Source organism: Henckelia pumila, chromosome 1 (genome assembly GCF_033568475.1).
Source record: "Henckelia pumila isolate YLH828 chromosome 1, ASM3356847v2, whole genome shotgun sequence".
In the NCBI taxonomy this organism is placed as follows: Eukaryota; Viridiplantae; Streptophyta; class Magnoliopsida; order Lamiales; family Gesneriaceae; genus Henckelia; species Henckelia pumila.
This window is the reverse complement of record NC_133120.1, coordinates 91,114,174-91,139,426: the sequence shown is the minus strand read 5'-3', so window position 1 is coordinate 91,139,426 and position 25,253 is coordinate 91,114,174. Positions and strand designations below refer to the sequence as shown.

Genomic DNA, 25,253 nt, shown 5'->3' with positions numbered 1-25,253 from the left:
CTGTAATTGCCTTTTCGTCAATAAAAGCTTCTGCCAACCAATGGCATCATCGCCTTGGTCATCCATCTTCAAGTATTTTGCGTCATTTAATTTCCAATAAAAGCTTGCCCGTGTCATCTCCTTCAGAGTCAAGCTTCGCTTGTAATTCTTGTCACTGCAATAAAACACATAAATTGTCATTTTCAATTTCCTCACTGTCAAGTTCTCGTCCTCTTGAGTTAATATACTCTGATGTGTGGACCTCCCCCGTTGTTTCGTATGATGATTATAAATACTATATCGTTTTCGTAGATCATTACACTCGCTATATTTGGCTTTATCATCTTAAGCGCAAATCTGATGTTTTTGACGTTTTTATCCGCTTCAAAGCTCTTGTGGAAAAATATTTTAACAAAGCCATCATCACTCTTTATACAGACAATGGTGGCGAGTATATATCTCTTAAATCTTTTCTGGCCACCAATGGTATCTCTCATCTCACCACCCCCCCACACACACCTGAGCTTAACGGCTTTTCCGAACGCCGTCACCGACACATCGTCGAGACTGGTCTTACACTACTTCAACATGCGCACATGCCAATCTCTTTCTGGCCACATGCTTTTTCTACCGCCGTCTATCTCATTAATCGAATGCCAAAGGTTAATCTCGATATGAAATGTTCCTTTGAAAAACTATTTAACACCACACCCAACTATTCAAGGCTAAAGGTGTTCGGATGTCTCTGTTATCCGTGGCTTCGGCCATATGGATCTCACAAACTTGAATCTCGCTCGAAACCCTGCGTTCTTCTTGGTTACTCCTCCACACAAAGTGCATATCAATGTTATGAACCAATATCAAAGAAAATTTTTGTCTCCCGCCATGTCACATTTGTCGAAACAATCTTTCCCTTCTCGCATCAATCTCTCTCACTTCCTCGTCCGCTTAGTACTACTTTCCAAGAATGGATACCGACAAATCTTCCTAATTTCCACTCCTCCTCACATAATGCTCCATCCCCACCTCAATATTCATCATCCTCTGATTTCAGATTCAATCATCAAAATTTGTTACCTGAGGTTATTCTTTTACACACTACACCACCTGCTACTGTTATATCCCACATTCCCACTACTTCTCAAAGCCCGTCCGATCCCAGCCTTATTTCCCCACAGGTAGACTCTGGTGATCATGTGGCCACCCCTACTCAATATTTCTCTCGCAATCTCCATAGCATGTCGTCGGAAGCACCATCCTTATCACCATCCTCATCCCAACCAGCCAAGCCCTCCTCACCCCACAATACTCATCAAATGCGCACTCGAGCCAAAAATCACATACACAAACCTCTCACCAAGCTTAGCTTGACCACCACTCATTCCTCAGCCCACATCGAACCCACATCTGTCTCCCAGGCCATGAAACATCCTCAATGGAGGGCAGCCATGTCCGATGAGTTTACTGCTCTCTTACGTAATGGAACTTGGCAGCTTGTTCCTCCGAACAGTTCACAGAATCTGATTGGATGTAAATGGGTGTTTCGCATCAAACACCATCCTGATGGTTCCATCGATCGCTTCAAGGCTAGGCTAGTTGCCAAGGGCTTTCACCAACGACCAGGCATCGATTACCATGAGACATTTAGTCCTGTCATCAAACCTACCACAGTGCGTCTTGTACTCAGTCTTGCTATCTCCAAAGGGTGGCCTCTCAAGCAAATGGATGTCAATAATGCTTTTCTTCATGGACACCTAACTGAAGATGTCTATATGATTCAACCCCCAGGCTTCATTGACAAGAACAATCCAACATTTGTCTGTCAACTCAAGAAAGCTCTCTATGGATTAAAACAAGCCCCAAGAGCTTGGTACAATGAGCTTCGCCAATTTCTGCTATCAATTGGGTTTGTGAATTCCAAGACAGATGCCTCTTTGTTTATCTATAATCATATGCATCTCACCTTGTACCTTTTAGTGTATGTCGATGATTTAATCCTGACAGGTAATGATGATGGCCTTCTAGGCAGGTTCACCACCCAACTTGCCAACAAATTCTCCATCAAAGATCTTGGCACTCTCTCCTACTTTCTCGGTGTCGAAGTCATCCCATCCACTCATGGTATTTTCTTATCTCAGCACAAGTATATCCATGATCTCTTACAAAAGGCCAACATGCTCAATGCAAAACATGTTCAGACACCCATGTCTCCTAATCATGTGCCAAGTTTACTTGATGGCACCTCACTCACTGATGCCACAGAATATCGTTCTATTGTTGGTGGCTTGCAGTACCTATCACTTACACGCCCCGATATTGCGTTTTCTGTCAATAAATTATCACAATTCATGCATCACCCAACTACCGAACATTGGACAGCGGTCAAAAGATTACTCCGTTATCTTCAAGGAACTATACATCATGGTTTGTTTCTTCGCAAGAATTCTCCCTTATTACTCCATGGTTTTTCGGATGCTGATTGGGCCGGTAACACTGACGACCGCACCTCGACAAGTGCACATGTCATTTTTCTCGGACATAATGCTATTTCATGGAGCTCAAAGAAACAACGCACTGTGGCACGTTCTTCCACTGAAGCAGAATATCGAGCTGTAGCCTCTGTCACTGCTGAAATCACTTGGCTACAATCATTGTTACATGAACTAGGAGTTCACCTCTCTCCAACCCCAACCGTTTATTGTGATAATATTGGCGCCACATATTTATGTGCCAATCCCGTCTTTCATTCTCGGATGAAACATATTGCTATTGATTTTCATTTTGTTCGCGAAAAAGTACAAAGTGGTATGCTTCGAGTTTCCCATGTTTCTTCAGAAGATCAACTGGCCGATGGACTTACTAAGCCACTATCTCAACAACGTCTCGAGAAACTTCGAGTCAAGATTGGTGTCCTCCCAAGAGCCACCATCTTGAGGGGGCATATTAAGGAAAGCATTAGTTAAGGATAAATTGTATATTATGTAATCTGTTAGCTGTAAATATTCTACATAATTAGAGGAATCACAAGCTCGATTAGTGGTAGAGAATCACTCACTTTCTCTTATTAATTATTCTTCTTGTTGTATATATATCCTCGGTAATGGAAAGATAATATACACTTTATTTTCACAACTTATTATTATTCATTCTTCTTTACCTCTTACAAAGCCAAGTTTTGTTGAAATTATTGGATCGTTCTTTTGTAAATTTGTTGCATTATAGTTTTTCCTGTTTCAAGTTACCTTTTCCGATCGAGCAACAAAAAAATTAAATATAATTTATTGAAATATCTACTTTTTAAAAAAAATTATATATTTGATTTAAAGAAACTGACAAGTACTTTAATCGATAATATCAAATATCAATCACCCGCAACTATAATTTAGACTAATAATTTATGTACTTTACGTTAAATGGATCTTTTAAATTATTTTTAATTGAAAAAAAAACAATTACGAAAGATTAAAGTTATAAGTGATAAATAATAAATTTATTGAGATATAAATTAATGATTAACTTAGTTCCTTTATTAGAGAGTTGTCGCATTATTTGTATGTCAAGATATATCAACCTACGCTTGACTTACATGTTATAATTTTTTATTGATATTTAATTATAAACTTATAATTTAACTGTCCAACCTAATTAAAAATCAAACATGACGTCAGATAAATAGAATATTAAATTCTCCAATTCATTATTGAATTACCAATCAAGTATGAATCTGAATTTGATGGAATATAATATGCATTTTGTGTACAGCTCATTTTTATCGTATCCTATATATTTTCCGATAATAATAATAATACTATTTGATTATTCCTTTTGAATTTTTTTTTAAAAAAAATTATTTATCGTTTTAAAGTAGAAAAATAACCGGTTTTCAAAAAAAAAAAAAATAATAATAAAATAACCGTGATAAAGCTGGGTCAATCTGGGGGAAGCTTCAAAGAAATGTAGTTAAGTAGAGAACTCCAATAAACAATGACAAATAAATAAGGAATTACTTGATCTCTGGCAGTGTCACAATGAACCAAGCTCAAGTAAAAAAAAAAATAAATAAAATAAAATAAAATATTGCTTTGATGTATAAATCAACAAATATGCTGTCCAAAAAGGAGCATATGCTAAATCATATGCATAGCTTTAGAGAAATTAGAGTTTCCCAGTCAGCATTTTATTTATTTTCCTCAGTTGTATCGAAATAAATTATGATTGTAAATTACTTTTATATATAGTTCACTAAATATTATATTTCCACTACCCGAAAACATCTGACATACGAAGTCAAATCGCCAAAAAAAGATGAAAAATGAGAGTCAACAAATTAAAGAATTATATATATAGGGGAAAATTCGACCCTAACCCATGGGGCAGGTATCATGATTTTATTAATGCATATAATATGGGATCCATATTATAGATCCACATAATATGCACCAATAAAATCATTCCACCTACTCCATGGGTTAGTACCCATAGGGTAGGGTCGAATCAACCATATATTGATTGGTTCGTTTGGCTTGGTCCTATTTCAAAATGTTGCAAAGTGATACTTTCTTACAAGTAAAGAAGAAAAAGTATATTTATATTTAATAAAATGAAAATTTCAATGCCGGAACTATATATATCTTACTCTTCTTTCCCAAGTTGACACATACACAAATCAATTTTAATACATCGAGGACGTTGGTGGTTAGATTGACAATTTCCAATGTCAAAAAACTCTTTTAAATTGTATTTTGGAAAATTTTGTAAATAATTTCAAAATTAATGTTCATGTAACATTTTTCATATTAAAATAATGGTTTCATTAAATTTAGCACCCCGGTGATGTCAAGTTGCCTTCCATCAGTCACTTTCTAAACAAGATTTTTAAATTCAAATGCTAACGTTTGATATTGTACTAAACATATATATATCCCTTTCCAGAATTAATAATACTTGATATTCCTTTTTATACACCAACAGATTGATCCAAAAATAATCATAGTTCACATTTAGGCATTTTAAAACCCATAAATAAGAAGAAAATAAAAACCAGGTGATGTCACTGTACATGCCAAACAAATAATAATCCATGGTTGTCCGATGAAACTGGAAATAGTTCTCTAGCTGTTACTGTTGAAGAAAACATTGTTATTGTCGTTGCTCTACCTTAAGTAATTAAGGAGAAATTGATTGTTTGCAACGTGATCATCTACTAGCATATGATGAATTTTGTTCATGAAAATTTATAATATGCACGGGGCAACAATTCAACTGTGTGCTAGTTAAGTTTCATGCTGCTGATTTGAGACGACTATATTGTGATTCATATATTTTTTGCTGTGTTTTTTCCGAATCTGTTCCAGTCGTCGGATCCGAAGTCGGTTTATGGGTAGGGAAACATTGCAAACAATTATGGCGAAGAATGCAGAAAACGGCACTAGTCATGTCACACAGAAAATGAAGGTGAGAATTATCTCTGTTATGATCCTAATTAGCTAGTGAGAATAAATCTTGATTTGTAGCTCTTTGGCTTCATGAGAATCAGGGAACTAAGGAAGAAGACATGAGAAAATCATTATTCGCTTCAAAATCGCCAGCTGAAAATGCGAGACCAAGCAGTATGGTTCTTAAGGTAATTAAAGACCCCTGTAGAAAGATTCATCATGATTTCATGACCCTTTGATCAGAATTAATCATTCATCTCTTTGATTTTACTTTGAAATGAAACAGAAGAAACATGGAGTTATACCTCCACATATAGTTGCAGAAGCCATTTCAACACTCCATGGTCTGGACCTCAGATGGTCGGGACCGATAACTCCAGCAGAAATGCAGTATGTGGAACAATATGTCATCGCGAAATACCCCGAGTACTCGAATGCCCTCGTAGAAGGTGGAGAAAAAACAGACCTTTATGATCTCTGTGTCAAAGAAAACCTCACGCAACTCCAACCCGATGACAAGCGAAAATCGCCAAGAGGGGTTGTTTCCAGAGACTCATTCACACCTTCCAGCCTCACCGATCTTGAAAACACGCAGCTGGAGCCATCGACGTTGCTTAGCATCCTCACCAAGAAATCATCGTTCCTCGGGAGCTTCATTTCCATCCCTGAAATTCAAGCACGAAACAGAGTTCTTAAACATTGCGGATTGCCCGACGAGGAATATCTAGTCCTCTTTACACAAAACTACAAGGATGCAATGATGTTGGTAGGAGAAAGTTACCCTTTCTTCAAGGGGAACTTCTATCTCACCATTCTTGGAGAAGAAGCCGATAGCGTAAGGGAATTCGCAAGCTACAAGGAATCAAGAGTAATCTTGGCACCAGAAACTTGGTTGAATTTGAGGATAAAGGGATCACAGCTGAGCCATTACTTCCGAAGGAAATGCAAAACAGCACCAAAGGGACTCTTTTCTTACCCAGCTGAAGTGAATGGCACCCGATATTCGATGCATTGGATATCAGAAGCGCATCGCAACTCGTGGCACGTCTTGCTGGATGCTACCAAATTGCCAGTAGGCGAAGAACATCTTAATCTTGCCCTCCATAGGCCAGATTTTGTGCTGTGTAGCCTTGACAATACGCATGCTAATTCTTCCAAGGTGACTTGTCTCTTGGTTAGGAGAAAATCATTTGACATGTCGTCTTGTTCGTCCACTCAAATGCACGAGTGACAACATGATCACAAGATCAGGCTAAGAAATTAACAACAAGTGCCGCGGGTTATCGCGCGCGCAGATCATTTTCAAGAATATCTCCACTCATATGATCAGCTATATGAACACGACATTTCATCCAGCTCCTATATATGTTAGGATCAGCCCTTGTAGTATATTTTATCATTTATTCGAATAAGTTAAGGTTAAGTTTCATCTTTCCGTAAAAACTTTTTGTGCCATATACATGCATGATTCATGCGTACGGGCCGGGAGGTTGATAATTTGTGTTGGGTTCTTTACTAATTAGTTTGCCACTTCTCAACTCTATCAAATGCAAACTTAAGAACACACGCAAGAATATATTCCAGAAACTTATCACAATCACTTCCTTTATTTCGTTTCTATTCAATCGCGTCCCTGCTTTCCTCTTGTATCTCCCCATCAGTAGGCGACTCTGGAATCTTGTTGAGCTTGTACACACACCATTGTGTTTTCAGTTGAGATCAGTTGGTTGCATTTAAGGAGACCGAGGCTTCTTTCTGCCAAAACAGATAGCCCAAACTCAGCCTTCCTACTTTAGCCCAATCTCGACTTCCTTGGCCCAACACTCTCAAGCCCTACTCTAGTGTACTGGGCCGACCGATGTTAAAAGAATGGCCCCATCTGATAAGAACACCTATAACAATTTAACTCGTTTGGCTATTTGATTCTTCTTTTTGGGCAAAATTATGTGGCGTGAAGATACGGCTTTCATAGAATACGGTTTTCCGCATAATTCTATATTTCTATATGTATTTATTAGATAGAGTATGGAATTTTGTTTACTCACTTTAAATTAAGTATCCGTTTCGCTCTCTTTCTTGCTAAGATTGGAAATACTGTATTTTACATATTTATACGATCGAGTCCTTGGATTTCCGAAATAGTGTATTTTAATTTGAGGTTTATGACAACTAGTTTGATATATATTAGAGTTAAAAATCATAAGATATTCTCATATATATCCTTTTCAACGTATGGCTTGTTTTGGATCTATATTGCTTGATTATGCTCTACCAATATACACTTTGCATGTTCGGATTGATCAAATCCCTTGAGTTGATTAAATAGACAAAATTCAAATGAAATATTTCAAAATTACTCTATATCAAATTAAGTAATTTTAACCGTACTTTCATTTTGTGTTTTTTTTTTTTGAAATCTGTGGTTCAAAGTTCAAACACTTTCTCAAATCGAATTAATTATTTGAAGTGCGATTTTAAATAAATTGTAAAGTACATATAGATATAGGGATGATGCAAAACATAAATTGTCATGTATTTTTCAATTGTCGAAAATTTTAATCTTTTTTTCGACTTGCGTATTGATATGTTACTGTGCATTAATGCCACATCTTCACAACTTGGGAAAAAACTATACAAACGTTTGATAAAAGTAAAAATGTTGGACTAAAAGTACTGAAATTTTATGACATATATAGAAGACCAAATTAAAATTATGAGAGGATAAAAATATAAGATTAAAATTATACTTTCCCTATTTTATAATGGCTTGGGGTGACATGATGGAATTAATAAACCCACAATCTTGTCTTTCATTATAATACGTTCCATCTAATAATTCATAGACTTATAATTATGCAATTATCACATATATTTATATATCCAACATATTACTAGTACTTTAGTAAATACAACTTATTATTCACGTCACTAATTCTTTTATGTATATAAAACATACATAACTTATTAAATTAAATTAAATAAATAAAGTATCGAAACTAAAAGATAATTAATCTAAAAAAAAATTAAAATTAAAAGATAATTAGGCTATGGGTTTAGGACCTTAAAAAACAACAGGCCTCTCCTCCTAGACGTAAGGTGAAGTTTCGAGGATGGTGTCCAAAGCAGGCTGCCATGATCGTTGCCTGGAGAATCCCTCCGCCGCCGCCTTCGAACAAGCCCGCGTCGCCGCGTAATCTTCGACTCTCTTGGCCTCCAAACTACTGGGAAACAGGCAGAATTCCGGGAAAATCTTGGAGAAATAGTTGAGGTTTAATATTGCCGCTTGTTTGAAGTTCTTGGATGCCTTGTAACCGAAGAATTTCACCTCCTCGACGGTCAAAACCGAGTACAAAATCTCCATGGGGAGAAGGAAGTACAGCTCCCCTCCTTCGAGTTCTTCCTCTGCGCACATTCCTTGGATCCTTTGCCCGACTTTGAATTCGCGTGACTCGCACAGGAACTGGCCCGGATGTTGCAGCATGATTTCTGCTGCTACCAATGGTTTCCTAGAGTAAATCATCAGCTTCCCATCGAGGGTTAACACCTTAACTACACCATTAACGGAAGCCATTGATGGAGCACAAAGTGCTACATTACCCATGGTTTTGTGTGTACGTATATAAGTTGCAAGATGATGTTTAGATATATATATATATATATATAGACAGTGTGCTGCTTGCTTTATATATACTGGCAAAATAGCACACGCGATGAGTGTGTAACGCTGATATTGTAATTATCAAATCATTTGTTAAAAGAATAAGAATATTGTGAAATTTTCGGTCAGTAATGGAAGAATGTGAGCGGTTTTGATGATAAGATGGAGGAAAGCGGTTGTGTTTTTGACATTTTCACAGTGGTGTGTTTCTACATACCAATTGGTTAGTAAGAGGGACTGAGCCTTTATAAATAGTATGAGATAAATAAAGTTTGGCTCCAAAAAATATACTAGTTTTTAAGGGTTTTTTTTTAATTTATTTAATTTAACTTACACTGGAATGTTTAAATTTTGATTAATTAATATTATTTATTTCTTTAGATAATTAATTAACTCTCCCAAGCCAGGTAATGATAACAAAGTATATATTATTAATCAGCATGGGGGCGCAAAGTAATGTATATATGTATTAATTATTCAAGTATATGTTCATTAAGTATTGTCTTCGGCTAGTGTAACAACGTTCAATGGGACAATTAATTAATCAAAATTCCTTTATAATTAATTAACCAGAGAATTGTTATTAATTTAAGATCCAATAAAAAACAGTACTGTTTATTAAGTGGTGATTGATACCATTGCAATAGATTGAATTAGTGATTGGCAGATAATTAATTAATTAACGAGCTCGCCTAATTCGCATTAGCTAGCTGTCCTCGTTCATTGATTGAGTTGGTGAAAGATTAATCCATCTCCAGCAATTATAGTACTTGTATTTACAAGCTGAAATTTATTTATAGAATTGGAGATATTATAAGATTTTCAGTCGCGATTAAAACGAACCGATCGCCGAGTCCTCTTCATCGATGGTTCGATGATAGATAGTTTGAAATTTGATACCTTAATTACAAAGATCGATCGCGTCGACTTAATTTGAAGCTCGATCAAATGTTATATATAAAAAAAAATGAAGCATGGCTACATTTTAATTTATTTTTTTGGCTTTGAATGCATTGCTTGACTTTTGCTGATTTATTTATCTGCTAAGCACATGGTGAGGCATGGAGCGAGGTAATGGTGTGCATATATCAAACCACAAAATGGCACCACCAAAGCAATTATTGAAGGATGTCGTATATTAACAATTCTAGTATATATTATTCTATATATTTAGGTGTTCACCAAACTTCATATCTCGAGTGGTTTTTTAACTTACAAAGATAAATATCATCCAAGAATTGGAGAAAATTATGATTTGGGCTGGTGAGAAAGAGAATCTCAACGGGGTTTTAGTTTTTTTTGCCAATATGACAACTTATCGTACCTAATTTTAGGTAGGAAGTATGTGTCATCCTTTTGTATTTGCTTGATATTTAACTTTATTTTTTTGGAGTGCGTGTTGTAGTTATTAGTACTCGATCTAGTTGAAAAATATAGAGGTGTGGAAAAAAAAAATTAAGTTGAGAGATCATTTAAATCTTGAGATTTTTTTGAGAATGCAAAGTGAAAGTTATCAATTTCTTAATAAACTATTGGTAAATAAAATATATTAATTAGATTTCTTCCTTTCAATAGGTTACATTAAGTTGAGATAAAATTTGAAGTGATATTGTAGTGCGCGCGTTTAATTTCATGATATGCTTAATTGGTCTCTGCTATTGATTAATTCTACTTGTAATCAATTTTGAAGTGAATAATATAATTGTGATTTTTCTTCTGTATATAAATTAAACAATATGAATATATTATAGATGGAATCCACCGTATTTAATTTCCAGTTAATTATTAAAAAATTAGATTTCCTATGTATGATTGGAATGAGAAAAAACTAAAAAAAAATATTAATTAAGGATTGATTTGGTAAGCCTAATTATGCTTTTCAACTTTTTCAATTCCAAGTCTTGCCATATTGTGAGTTGTGATCGAGTGTCTTTTTAAACTCTCACTAGTAATAATAATATTATTATTATTTTTTATTTTTATTTTTTTGTGGTTGATAGACTCCGAGTTATATGAAATGTATAGTTGATTCTTTAATTAGCTTTAATAATCCGATGTAGTATTTGAAAATGTTTTTAAAAAATATGAATTTTGTAAAGAAAAACTCATAATTAATTTTAAAAACATTTCAAACGGCTACATTCCATTTTTAAAAGCATTTTCAAAAGTTAATAAGTATTCTTTACCAAAAAAAATTAATATTTAAAGTTAAAAAAGATGCCTATGTGGGAAATATTCCATATTAATTCAAAATACAGACGTAAAATATATAACAAGTTGACCAAGTCAATATTATTTCAAATAAAAACCAAAACAAAAGATTTTTTTTTAGCTGGGAGAGAGATTTGTAACAACTACGTGTTTTAATTCACACAAATATTGGGTTACTCATGAAAAAATATTATTTTTTATGCTAAAAGTATTACTTTTTATTATAAATATATGTAAAATTAATCTGTCTCACGGATCTTTATCCGTGAGACCGTTTCACAAGAAGAAGAAAAATATATAGCAACAGACAATTTTCTGGAGTTGAGTGGTATTTTGGCCAAATTAGTTGTAGCGACTATAAAAATGTAAATCGAAAATTATTGAATGTGTTGTGAAAAGAAAAAATTTATGGTAAAAATTAAAAACTCTAAAACTCAAAATATATATCAAACCAAACACTTATAAAATCTTCTCTCTAAACTTGTGTTGTTTCTTCATAAATGTTGAGGTCTATTTATAGATCCTCAATTGAGAAATGTCCAAAAATAAATATGTCATCCATTACATAATCAAAAATTAAAATATCATCACATCACCATCACAATAATTTTCAATCTAATTTTAATATAGAATTTCCAATACTCCCCCTTGTGATGATGATCGTGATATTACGTGTTTGTATACTGTCTCGTTAAAAACGTTACTAGGAAAAACCCAATGGGATAAAAATCATAGCAAGAAAAAAAGAGTGCAGCCACGTAAACTCCCCCTTATGTTAATACGATCGATTCTTCACATACGCTGTAGATTTCGCATCCCAATATTATATATATGTTTTCTGAATATTGCCGTAAGAAGCGCCTTTGTGAAGAGATCTGATGAGTTCTCACTTGATTGAATGTAACAAATATCAATATCTTTATTCTTCTCAAACTCTTGAGTGTAGGCAAAGAACTTTGGGGGGGTATGTTTGGTTTTGTCACTTTTGATGTATCCTTCTTTCATTTGAGCAATACATGCAGCATTATCTTCATACAGCGTCACAAGATTCTTGTTTACTGATAATCCACAAGAAGTTTGGATATGTTGTGTCATTGATTTTAGCCAAACACATTCACGACTTGCTTCATGTAGCGCAATAATCTCGGCGTGATTTGATGAAGTTGTTACTAGTGTTTGTTTCTGTGAACGCCAAAAAATTGTTGTGCCTCCACAAGTAAATACATATCCGGTTTGGGAACGTGTCTTATGTGGATCAGATAAATATCCAGCATCAGCATAACCAATGATACTTTGATTGGTGTCTTTTGAGTACAAAAGTCCCAAATCTGTCGTTCCTCGTAGATAACGAAATATATGTTTAATTCCATTCCAGAGCCTCTTTGTTGGATATGAACTGAATCTTGCTAATAAATTTACAGCAAAAGATATATCAGGTCTAGTGCAATTTGCAAGATACATAAGGGCACCAATGTCACTTAGATATGGTACTTCTGGACCAAGAATAAGTTTCATCATCTTCACATGGACGAAATGGATCCTTTTCTATGTTTAATGATCTTATAACCATTGGAGTACTTAATGGATTTGATTTATCCATATTAAAATGTTTAAGGTTCTTTTCTGTATAATTTGCCTGGTGAACAAAAATTTCACATTCTTTTTGTTCAATTTGCAAACCCAAGCAATACTTGGTTTTTCCAAGATCCTTCATTTCGAATTTTTCTTTCAAGTACATCATAACTTCTTGAATTTCTTTATTCGTTCCAATGATATTTAAATCATCAACATATACAGCAATAATTACACATCCGGATGTTGTTTTCTTGATGAAAACACAAGGGCATATTAGATCATTTACATATCCATTTTTCATCAAGTGCTCACTTAGCTGATTATACCACATTCGGCCTGATTGTTTCAACCCATATAATGATCTTTGCAATTTTACAGAATAAACTTCTCTGGGTTTTGAAATTTGTGTTTCAGACATCTTAAATCTTTCAGGGATTTTCATGTATATATCACTATCAAGTGATCCGTATAAGTAAGCTGTAACAACATTCATAAGACACATTTTTTGTAAGGCCCGGGATTATTTAAGTTTAATCCGAGAATATTTAATTTGGGAATATTTAGAGTTTAGAATTAAATTCTAATATTCTTAAATGAATAAGGATTGAAATTGAATTAAATCGCTTTTTCAGGAACTAAATTACAAATAGCCAAAAGTTCAGGGACTAAACTGCAAATATGCTTATATTTATCTCTTATACACATGAATCATCAGATTAAAAGAAAGGAAAGGCAGAGAACACGGATGAAGGGTTCCCAACGCCATTTTCATATTTTTCATTCCGCAAAAGCTTCGATATCTTGCGATCCGGTAGTCAGAAATTCGAAAGAAATATATATCTGCGATCACCGCTCCGAGACCTTCGTTTTGGTACAAGTTTTATTCATTTTTCTCAGACTTTATTTTTATGTTGAAGATGGAATTTTATGATTTTAAGATATAGTCATATATGAGTTGTACCGATTGTGTATTCGCAAACGGTTCGAAAAAAGACGGTCGTTCGGATTTTATATGAATTTGGAAAGCAAAATTCGAACACTACCATATCTGAATACTACTGATTTTTATGTTATTGAGCTGATATGATAGAGATTATGTTGGGAATTGATTGTTAGATTGATTGTGATATTGTTTGGATTGTCGGTTTTTAGCCGTTATGCCGTCGATTCGAAAAATGTCAAGATTTTGATAGTAGTGATTGAAAGAAGCAAGGTTTGAGTTGCATCTGATCTTTTTAGTTATTCGATATGTCATTTCTCAGTTTTATATAGAAGTTGCCGAACTCGAGATCTTCGATTCGAACCGAGAAGGATTTGAAGCAAGGTTTGCTAGCATTTGCACTTGAGATTGAGTTGAGAAGTTGAGCAGTCTTTTGATATGATTTATCATTGATGTCATTGCAGATTTGAAATACTTTCAGAATTGCTATTGAAAGGTATAAATGACAGCTAATCCAGATGGGATAGAACGCTCGAAATAGCTATTGTTTCGAGTATTCCCTTGTTAATCACATACTTGGTTGATTATGTGTTTTATGTGATTAAATGATTTGATTGTTTTGCTTGCTTATTTAAGTACATGTTCAAGGTGTTTTATAGCATTTAATGCATACAGACCATGTTGCATTCATCTTGAACTCCAGCCTGATAAGCACAGAGGGTTGAAAAGCCTAGAGTGCGTATGACATTTGGTGGATTGTAGTTGAGTGGCACGGAATGTAGACTTACTTCCAGAGCCAGAAGACTCACTATAGTTGCACCAAAGTTAGAGAAAATAAAGTATTTAACTTCACCTCGATTGGGTGAGTTGGTGTTTGTTGACGATTTTATTTCCTCGGGATCCCAAGAACTTATATCCTATTGATATCAGCTTGATAGCCTCTTTTCTCATATGCATTGTATTCACGTTTATTATCTCGCGCATTATATTGTTTATACTGGGATTTTATTCTCACCGGAGGTATTCGGCTATTGCTTTGTTTTGTATGTATGCATGGCAATAGGTGGGGCAGGAGCTGGTCAGAAGCGACAGGGATAGCTCGAGAGAGAGTCTTAGCATGTGAGGACTCGGGTTTTAGCATAACAACTTGTACTTTGAGTTGTTGAAACATGGTAGAATGATACAAGAACTTTGTATGATGTTGTCAAGTACTTGTTAGCCTTCATATTATGTTTGTAAAGAGCATGTCTTTGATTGTGTAACTTGTCAAAGATTAGATATACATGTTGGGTTGTGTTTTGATGTTATCATCTTCTCTTATTCATGTATGGTATTGTTAGAAGAGCTGAGGCATCCCAAACTTCTATTTGACAGCAAAAAGTCAGATTTTGAGCAGCCGGACAGAGCGCAGCTCGCTCGAGCGGAGCCCGAAGCTCGCTCGAGCGAGCCAAGGGGTCCTAGACCCGAGAGGCGCTCGCTCGAGCGAGAGGTGAGGATCGCTCGAGCGAGCCACTTTGGTTCTTAAAAAATAAAAAAAAAATTTGTTGATCTTTTTGCGACGTGCTTTTGCGTCGCCAATTGTCCGGTTTTGCAGATTAACTATTTTTAGTTACTAATCGCCCTATAAGATTTGATTAGCAACCCGGGTCCCCACATTTTCAAATTTTCAGATACGGCCAAACTAATCAAATATCGAAACGTAATTGCATTCATAACAGGAGAATACGTTTCTTCATAATTAATTTCAGGCCTTTGAGAAAAACCTTGTGCAACAAGTCTAGCTTTACATCTTGCTATTTCATTTTTCTCATTTCGCTTTCGAATAAAAACTCATCTGTATCCAGCAGGTTTTACACTTATAGGTGTGAGGACTACAGGTCCAAAAATATTACGTTTATTTAGCGAATTCAATTCAACCTGGATGACATCTTTCCATTTGGCCCAATCATGACGAGTTTTACATTCTCCAAAAGATTTTGGTTCATGATCCTCATTTTCATTTATGATGTCACATGCCACATTATAAGAAAATATCTCATCGATATCTTCTATATATTTTCGGTTCCATATTTTTTCAGTATTAATATAATTGATAGAGATTTCACGATTCTCGTCAGTTTGTGGTTCTGACAGAATATTTTCATCATCAGGTGTTTCTTCTGGAACACCATTTTCTATTTTATGATCATCGTGTTTCTCTATGCCTTTTTTTTCGAGGATTTTTATCCTTGTAACCGACTGGCCTTCCATGCTTCAAGCATTTTATGACATCATGAGTGTCTTCAATTAGTTTCTTTGGAATTTCAATTCGAGCAGGGGCATTTATAGCATGTATATATGATTTTGTTACCCCTTTTGTGTCTGCAAATGCATCTGAAATTTGATTTGCAATTCTTTTCAAGTGCACAATTTGTTGTACATCTTTATCACATTGTTTGGTCCTTGGATCCAAATGTAACAATGATGGTACATACCATGTGATTTTATTTTCGATGTGCTTCTTTTCTCCCCCTAACATTGGGAAGATTTCTTCATTAAAATGACAATCAGCAAAGCGTGCTGTAAACACATCGCCTGTCTGAGGCTCAAGATATCGAATGATTGATGGACTATCATAACCGATATAAATACCGATTTTTCTTTGAGGACCCATTTTTTATCGTTGAGGTGGTGCAATAGGCACATACACCATACATCCAAAAATTCTCAGATGAGAAATATTTGGTTCTTTACCAAATGCAAGTTGCAATGGGGAGAATTTATGATATGCACTTGGTCTGATGCGAATTAATGCCGCAGCATATAAAATTACATGTCCCCATATAGAAATAGGGAGTTTTGTTCTCATAATCATTGGTCTAGCAATCAGTTGTAGACGTTTAATGAATGAATCAACTAATCCATTCTGTGTATGAACATGAGAAACAAGATGTTCAACAGTAATTCCCATTGACATACAATAATCATTGAAAGTTTGGGAAGTAAATTCTCCAGCATTATCAAGTCTTATTTTCTTGATTGTATAATCGGAAAATTGATTCCGCAATTTTATTATTTGAATCATTAGTTTTGCAAATGCCACATTCCGAGTTGACAATAAGCATACATGTGACCATCTGCTGGAGGCATCGATCAATACCATAAAATATCGAAATGGTCCACATGGTGGATGAATTGGCCCACAAATATCACCCTGAATACGTTCAAGAAATATGAGTGATTCTGTTTGGATTTTAGCTGGCGATGGTTTTATAATAAGTTTTCTAAGAGAACATGATTTACATTGAAACTTATTATTCTGAAAGATCTTCTGGTCTTTCAATGAATGACCATGCGTATTTTCAATAATTCTTCGCATCATTATTGAACCAGGATGTCCCAATCGATCATGCCAATTGGTTAATATTGAAGAATTATTAACCACCTTATTTGATTCGATTGATCTTATATGTGTATAATGCAATCCAGTAGGGAGCATTGATAATTTTTCAACCACATATTTATTTCCTGATTTATATGTGGTAAGAAACATATATTTCTGATTTTCATCAGTTACCGTCTCAGTATCATATCCAGAATATATGTCATTAAAACTCAACAAATTTCTTTTCGATTGTGGTGAATATAAAGCATCATTTATCCGAAATTTTGTACCATTTGGTAACCAAAATTGTGCTTTACCACAACCTTCATTCAAGTCTACAGGACCTGATATGGTATTCACCATTGTTTTTGTTGGTTTTATTTTTATGAAATATTTTTCATCTCGCAGAATAGTGTGCGTTGCACTACTATCCGGTATGCAAATTTCCATGATATTATTTCCATGTTTGCTCATAGCATTTTTCATATCAAACTTCACAAAAATGCAATAAAGAAAAATTAAGTACAATACAAATGCAAAATATAACATGCTTTATAATACAAGAATGCATGAAAAATACAAATTTGTTACAATCTAGTCCCACCAATCTTTTAATCAATGTCTTCGAAATCATTCAAAAAATCTGCAGCATTGAAACTAGTTGAACCAATTAAATGGTCACTATTTTCAATAAAATTGGTCTCTTTTCCTTTCCAGTTTGTCGATTCTTTATAGAGCTTACATAAGTGCTCAGTGGTTCGACAAATATGTGACCAATGTCCTGGAGTTCCATATCTATAACAAACACTCTCAGATCTTTTTGAGTTATTTTCATTTTCACTCGTATTTTCATGTTGCCTTTTTGGTGGGTGGTTCGTGACGTTCTTTTGAGATGAGTTATTGAAATAACTATCTCGATTATTTTCATATCCATGACCACGACCACGACCGCGATAATTTTTACGTCCACGTCCACGCCCACTTCCTCGACCTCGTCCACGACCAAAATATTGTCTATGCCTTTGATTTTGGTTTTTATTTTTAATTACGACATTTGCTTCTGAAAATGCCGTTGAACCAGTGGGTCGGGATTGATGATTTCTTACTAACAATTCGTTGTTCTTTTTCGCCACAAGAAGACATGCGATGAGTTCAGAATATCTCAAAAATCCACGCACTCTATATTGTTGTTGTAGAGTTATATTTGATGCGTGGAATGTGGAAAATGTTTTTTCAATCATTTCCATCTCAGTAACAACATGCCCACAAAATTTCAATTGCGAGACTATTCAATACATCGCAGAATTGTAATCACTGACTTTTTTAAAGTCTTGGAATCTCAACGTATTCCATTCATCACGGGCGGTCGGGAGTATAACTTCCCTTATATACTCAAATATTTCTTTCAGCCCTTTTCACAAAATCATTGGGTCTTTTTCTGTGAGATACTCACATTTCAATCCTTCATCAAGATGTCTACGTAAGAAAATCATAGACTTTGTCTTTTCTTGTGAGGATGATATATTATTTTTTTTGATGGTATCACTTAGACCCAATGACTCAAGATGCATCTCTACATCGAGAGTCCATGTCATATAATTCTTTTCAGTGATATCGAGCGCAACAAATTCAATCTTTGTCAAATTTGACATGGTGGTACTAGAAAAATAACAATGCATTTTATTAGTTAATTTCTATTAGTACGACAATACAAAATAATGGAATAACGAAGATTACAAGTGCGTGTACAAACAGATAAAAAATATGTGGTGGAAAATTGCTGGTGAGTACAAGACTCGTGAGCATGATGATCATAGTCGTTATGAAAAATAGCCTGATAAATATCATCATCTTCATCTTCGAAAAATCGAGGAGAAATTATTTTGAGCGAAAGAGTGAATTTGGTGTGATTGAAAATGAGTTTGAGTGAACATATTTATAAGGCAAAAACTAGTCGTTTGTTACCGTTGGGGGTAAGAAAAAAATCGAGTATGTGTTGAATAAAAATTTGTGATAATCATGTGATGCATATAATGATAATCATAATTAAATATACGCAATCATATCACGTTATTATAAGGTCAGTGTCATAGACAACCTCTTATATAATAACATGAAATTATACAAATATAATTAGACAATAAAATTATTTAAGCAATAATGTATAATCATATCACGTTATTATTTAAAAACCTTAGAAGCTTTTATACTTGTTGTATCCCTTACTGGGAGTGTGGGATGTCGTCTTAACATCCTCCCAGGATTTATAACAAGTTTTTTTAAAAAAACTTATTATTATTTTTTTATCATGTCTGATAATAACATGATATTATATATTAAATATATACACAACAAATAAATAAACAATAAAATAAATATACTTACTTGTTAAATATTTTTGTCTTCTCTTTGTGTTTTGGAGCGTCGAAAATTATAGAGAACCTTCGAGCGATCGTGCTGATAACGTGTTGTGAAAAGTAAAAATTTATGGTAAAAACTCTAAAACTCAAAATATATATCAAACCAAACACTTATAAAATCTTTTCTCTAAACTTGTGTTGTTTTTTCACAAATGTTGAGGTCTATTTATAGATCTTCAATTGAGAAATGTCCAAAAATAAATAGGTCATCCATTACATAATCAAAAATTAAAATATCATCACATCACCATCACAATAATTTTCAATCTAATTTTAATATATAATTTCCAATAGAATGCACTTAACACAGGTTCCTAGAGTTATTTTTTAAATTAGATTGTGTTTTTACATTGGTATCCTTGGCAAAGTAACTTGTCTTGATGACTTGTTTATGCAATTGGTATTTTTTTTTTAAAATTTTCCACCATGTTGTTGGATAATTTATATTTTTTTATCGTGATAATTTATAATTTTAGGCATTGTTTGGTTTGGTGTATTATTAATCTATGTATAACTTATCTCATTCAATCTCGGGTTATTCTCATTATATTATTTATTCATCTATTAATTATTAATTTTACATCAATCAAATCAAATAAACTATAATTTATCCATCAAATCAAATAATATATTAACTATTATTTCTTATTTATTTTTAATTACATTATATTACTTATCTCATCACTCAAACCAAACGATAACTTAATCTACTAATTTGTATCATTTTTCATCCAAGTATTGATGCGAAATTGAGAAAAAGAATTACCTGTCACAAAAAATTAGCGCCGCAAATTAGTGGAATATTCGCGACAACATGAGTAAAAATGAAAATGGTGGAAGTTAAATGAAAAAAATGTAATTTTTACAAGCTTTGAGGAAATACAAAAAAATTCCTCGAGTTTAGGCTCGCACAAGCGTGATTGCACAATAAACTCGTATGTTCAACTATTTCGTATCCATTTTCATCTTACAAAAGTAGTTAATTAGTTCAAATTGTTATAGAAGTTTATAGTGACCCATTATAAATTATTTCAAATATTTTCTAACTCATATGTGGGATAGAAGGTATTATAGCTCCCCAGATATAACACTTTGCTCCTTGCTCCGGATGTTCAAGAGCTGACTCCTACGTACCCACGTAGCATTTTGTCATGCACATAGCACTTAATTCCTGGTGTTTGTGCTAGTGACCATCTTAGATATCATTTTGTTATACCGCGGGATAAAGCATGCACAAAGCACGCACGACTGTAGAATGAACTTCTATAACAATAGATTTATATGTGTCATCGTTTCACGAAAATAATTAACTCAAATTGTAGAAAAATCTTTGTACAATCACGTTGGTGTATGACCCGGCCGGAGAGTGACACAGATAATTTTTTTCATTTTGTCCCCCGGATCTTAACATTAACACCAACTTAAATCATATTCAAGGTTATTCAAATTAATGTCAGGACTTCTCCGATCCAAATATAGTAATTGCCTCATGTCACTACGAGGATCTGTCCTACAAATTATTATCGGAAAAAAAATCAAATGAGTAAGGTCTTAAGTAGACCTGGCCACGGTCCGGGTCCGGGTTGGCATTTAGCCAACCCTTAACCGGACCGGCTATGGCCGATTCCGGTCCGGGTTGGTGAACCGACGGTTCCAGTCCGGGTCCGGTTAACCGCCGGTTCAGGGTCCGGGCTAACCCGTGAAATTTAAAAAAAAAAAGTTGTTGTGCCCCAGCATTGATTTTGCAGTCCCCTTCGAATTTAATTCGAAGGGGCAAGACTGCAACTCCGCAAGTGAGCAACTTCAATTTTTTTTTAATTTTTAAACAAATATTTAATAAGACATATTCTTTAAATAATCTCAATCAAATATTTTATATCTTCATAATAAAAATCTATTACATTTATTAAATAAACAATATATTAGAATTTCAACATATTATGACTTATATTACAAATCTATTACATTTTATTCTACTTCACTCGCATTTCCTCCCGTCGTAGTTTCGGATGTTCCTTCGGTATCATCTTGGTCTTCTTCTTCACTTTGAATATGTTGTGTTCGAGTAGCGGCTTTTGACCAATCATTGAGCAAACATTGGGCTTCCAAATTTTCCGGCCTTAAGCTAGAACGTCTCTCTTCCAATGTATTTCCTCCAATACTAAATGCTTGCTCTACTGCAACTGTTGAAACCGGAAAAGCTAGAATTTCTTTTGCCATTATAGCCAAAATTGGATATTTTTTTTTTTTTGCGACCACCATCTCAAAATGTCGAAGTTTTCCTCATCTGTATCACTAAAATCAAAAGTAGTGGTAAAATAATTCTCAAGTTCCTGACTGGAACTTGAGGATCCTCGTGGACGTTTCGTCCGTTCCCTTAATAAAAGTTGTGCTTTAGTAAGTTTAGAAGTAACATTACTAGTTGCAGTGAATTGTGTTTCATGTGAAACAATTTGTCCACCATATTTGATGTTATATTTATTATAAATATCAAGTAAATGAGTTTTAATATTAAACAAAATCAATGAGATAGAAAGAATCGTTTCCGCAATAGGCTCCAAAGATTCATAATATAATGTTAACATGTCGCTTAAGCCATCTAATTTAAGTCTAGGATCTAAAACAAAAGCACATAAAAAAATTTCATGAATGAGCAAAAAATATTTTTTCCATTTTGCTTTCATGACGAGAATACATTGAGATAAAACACTATCATTAGATTTAACATGTTCATGAAAAATATAAGCAATGTTGCAACAATGTGTTAAAACTAAATGTGAAGTAGGGTAATAAATATCGGATAATTGGTCACTAGCATCATTAAAAACTTTTAAAATTTCACAAATACTAGTGCATATGTTCCATTGATTTGAAAACAAATAAATATCACGAGCTTGAACAAATTGATGAAAAAATGTACATAATAAATCTTTATATTCAAAAGAGGATAATAACAATTTATATGTTGAATTCCAACGAGTTGGGACATCTCATGCAAACCGCTTAGGCTTCATACCATTTACTCTACAAAATTTTTCCCATTGCTTCATAACTTGAGGATGCGTCCATAAATAATGAATAGCGTTCCTAATTGGTTGAATATGTATGCCTAAACTTTTTAGCCCATCTTGAACACACAAATTTAAAATATGACATGTGCATCTAATATGAAAAAATTTGCCACCTAGTGATGGTTTACATATTTCAATAAACTCACTAATACTAGAAGTATTTGCACTATCATTATCAAAAGACATTGAAAAAACTTTGGTAGTTAGACCATATTCTTCTAAAATAACAAATATAAGTTGCAAAATATTTTGTGTCGTGTGTGATTCGTTGAAACATCTATATGCAAGCAACCTTTTTTGAATGTTTCAATTATTATCAATCCAATGACATGTAATACTCATATATGAACAACTTTGCCAATGATCACTCCAAATATCGGAACACAAAGAAACTTTATTATTCAAACTATAAAATTCCTTAATTAATTCTTTCTTTTGATCAACGACTAACTTTTTCATTGTGCGTTTGAGACTATTTCTTGGAATACGTCTAATAGAAGGATTTGCACTTGTAGAAAGCCAATTTTTAAAAGATAATTTATCGCTAAAACTAAAAGAAAGTTGTTCAACCACACAAAATTTAGTCGTTTCTTCTCTAAATCTAGTTTCGTTATATTTAAATAGTTGAGATTCATTACCCGATTGAGAAGAGAATGCCGAAATTTGAGTTTGACCACGATCAATACCAATTTTCACCGGATGATTTTTCTCGATATGCCGCGTCAAAGTTCCATAATCACCTCCTTGTTTAAATTTGTAACATTTTGAACAATATTTGCATTTGGCTTGCAAATCACCGAAGGAAAGCGTCACCTTGTCGAAATATTTGGTGAAGATATCAGATGTCGGGCGAGGCACCGCTCGAGTTTGTCTTTGAGAGGCCGCCGGATCGTTCATACTTTCTTGACTTGCATGATGACGTGGTGGTGGTGGTTGTTCAACTTGTTGTCTTTGTTGCGTCTCTTGTCGAATTTCTTGAATTTCATCATCGGAATATTCAAGATCAAAGCCATCGACATTGAATTGAGGATACTCGACATCGGGTGGTATGATGCACTTTTTCTTTCCGTTTCCTTTGTCACCCCTACGACTTGATCCCGCTCCGAACATTTGTAATTGTATAAATATGAAAATAAATCAACAATTGACAATAAACCAATAATCGAAACTTGATATTTTTGATAATTCAAGAAATTAAAAGGATTTGAGAATAGAGAGAATGATGAGAGAATTGTGTAAACAAAATGAAAGGAGGTTGGAGGTATTTATAGATAAAATCATAAAAAATAGGTTTTTTTAAATAAAAAAAAAATTCCGATAGACCCGGCGGGTCGGGTCGGCCGGGTTTCAACGGCCACGAAATCGTGGCCGTTGAGTGATCCAACGACCACTTGCTAGTGGCCGTTGGATCATCTGGGCGCCCCATGGGCGCCACGTGTCCAACCCGCCGGGTTGACGGAAAACCGGGACCGGACGCCTAGTGGTCGGTCCGGTCCCGGTTTTGGGTTGGACCCGTTGACCCGGTTAACCGGCCCGTTGACCACGGGCCGGGTCCGGGCCCAACCCGGCCCTTGGCCAGGTCTAGTCTTGAGTCACATTAGAGAAAATAATGTGATTCCATTAAACACAGCACGTACACCTCAACACATCAATATTTATTCACAGAACAATAATATATAGCAGCATAAACATACAGAAAAAAAAAAAAATACACTCATTCAAATTAATCACTCTCTATATATGATTAATGACCCTTTTTCGACCCTTAATAGCCATTACTTGATCTTGAAATGCTTTCTCCACTTTCCTCTCAGACTTAAGTTTGTGCATGCTTTCCATTAGCAGCCTCTTATTCTTGAACATATTACCCTTCACCTTCATGTACAGATCATGATACAAATGCTTGTCGATTTTTTCGGAATCCCGATAACTGTGTAGTAGACGACGCAACACTCGTATCTTCCTCATCCACAAGAGCTTTGAGGGTAGCCTTGCTTCTTTCGTGCCCTTTCTTTTCCCATATCCCGTGTGTCTGCCTTTCCTCTTCGCTTCCATAGCTCGTCGAGCCCTCGATCTCGAATGGATTTTCGAGGCTTTATCGAGTATGAACCCGTCTTTTATTAGCTTCCTTACATTCAATCCTTCGTCATAGAAATGAGACATTAGCTAGATATAAAATAATCTAAAAGCTCATTATATAATACAAGAATATTATAATTTAGGGAAGAAAGGTAAGAAGAGAATGAAAAAGTACTAGAATTTGCCGAGGCTATATGGATAGACTCGCTAGGATCCAACCACACTTTGTTTCTCCCACAGCTGAGAATACTGGATGCTAACCTCTTTTGTAGCCTTCGAGACACCATTTCTTTTAATTTGTTTGTTAGTTTTGTGATTTGCTGAAGGCTTTGTTATGGGTTTCTTGTTTATATAGAGATGTAAACTTGCATGGGTTTCATATATACTATTTTATGACTCGTTAAACTATATTAATTCATTTCATTCTTGGGGGCCAAGTTCAACTTAATTAATTGGACCCTGCATGGAGAGTCAAATGTTTCATTTTGCTATTATTCTTGCTGCCCAAGGCACAACTTTTT

The 25,253-nt window shown here is 34.4% G+C and overlaps 3 protein-coding genes across 3 annotated transcripts; 1 reads left to right on the top strand and 2 right to left on the bottom strand.

Annotated features, from left to right (window-relative positions):
* The first annotated feature begins 5,357 nt into the window (after positions 1 to 5,357).
* LOC140868483 (uncharacterized) lies at positions 5,358 to 6,645 on the top strand. The gene is made up of 3 exons (XM_073272922.1): positions 5,358 to 5,433; positions 5,516 to 5,602; positions 5,701 to 6,645. The coding sequence occupies exons 1-3, from the start codon at positions 5,383 to 5,385 to the stop codon at positions 6,643 to 6,645; spliced, it is 1,083 nt and encodes a 360-aa protein (XP_073129023.1). The 5' UTR covers positions 5,358 to 5,382.
* Positions 6,646 to 8,499: 1,854 nt separating this feature from the next.
* LOC140868467 (uncharacterized) lies at positions 8,500 to 9,015 on the bottom strand. Its single transcript, XM_073272921.1, has one exon. It carries the CDS (start codon positions 9,013 to 9,015, stop codon positions 8,500 to 8,502), a length of 516 nt encoding a protein of 171 aa, XP_073129022.1.
* Positions 9,016 to 24,300: 15,285 nt separating this feature from the next.
* Positions 24,301 to 25,079, bottom strand: LOC140894133 (large ribosomal subunit protein eL19z-like). Its single transcript, XM_073302760.1, has 2 exons — positions 24,908 to 25,079; positions 24,301 to 24,794 (listed from the first exon to the last, which is right to left on the bottom strand). Exons 1-2 carry the CDS (start codon positions 25,017 to 25,019, stop codon positions 24,388 to 24,390), a joined length of 519 nt encoding a protein of 172 aa, XP_073158861.1. The 5' UTR covers positions 25,020 to 25,079; the 3' UTR covers positions 24,301 to 24,387.
* Positions 25,080 to 25,253: the final 174 nt, after the last annotated feature.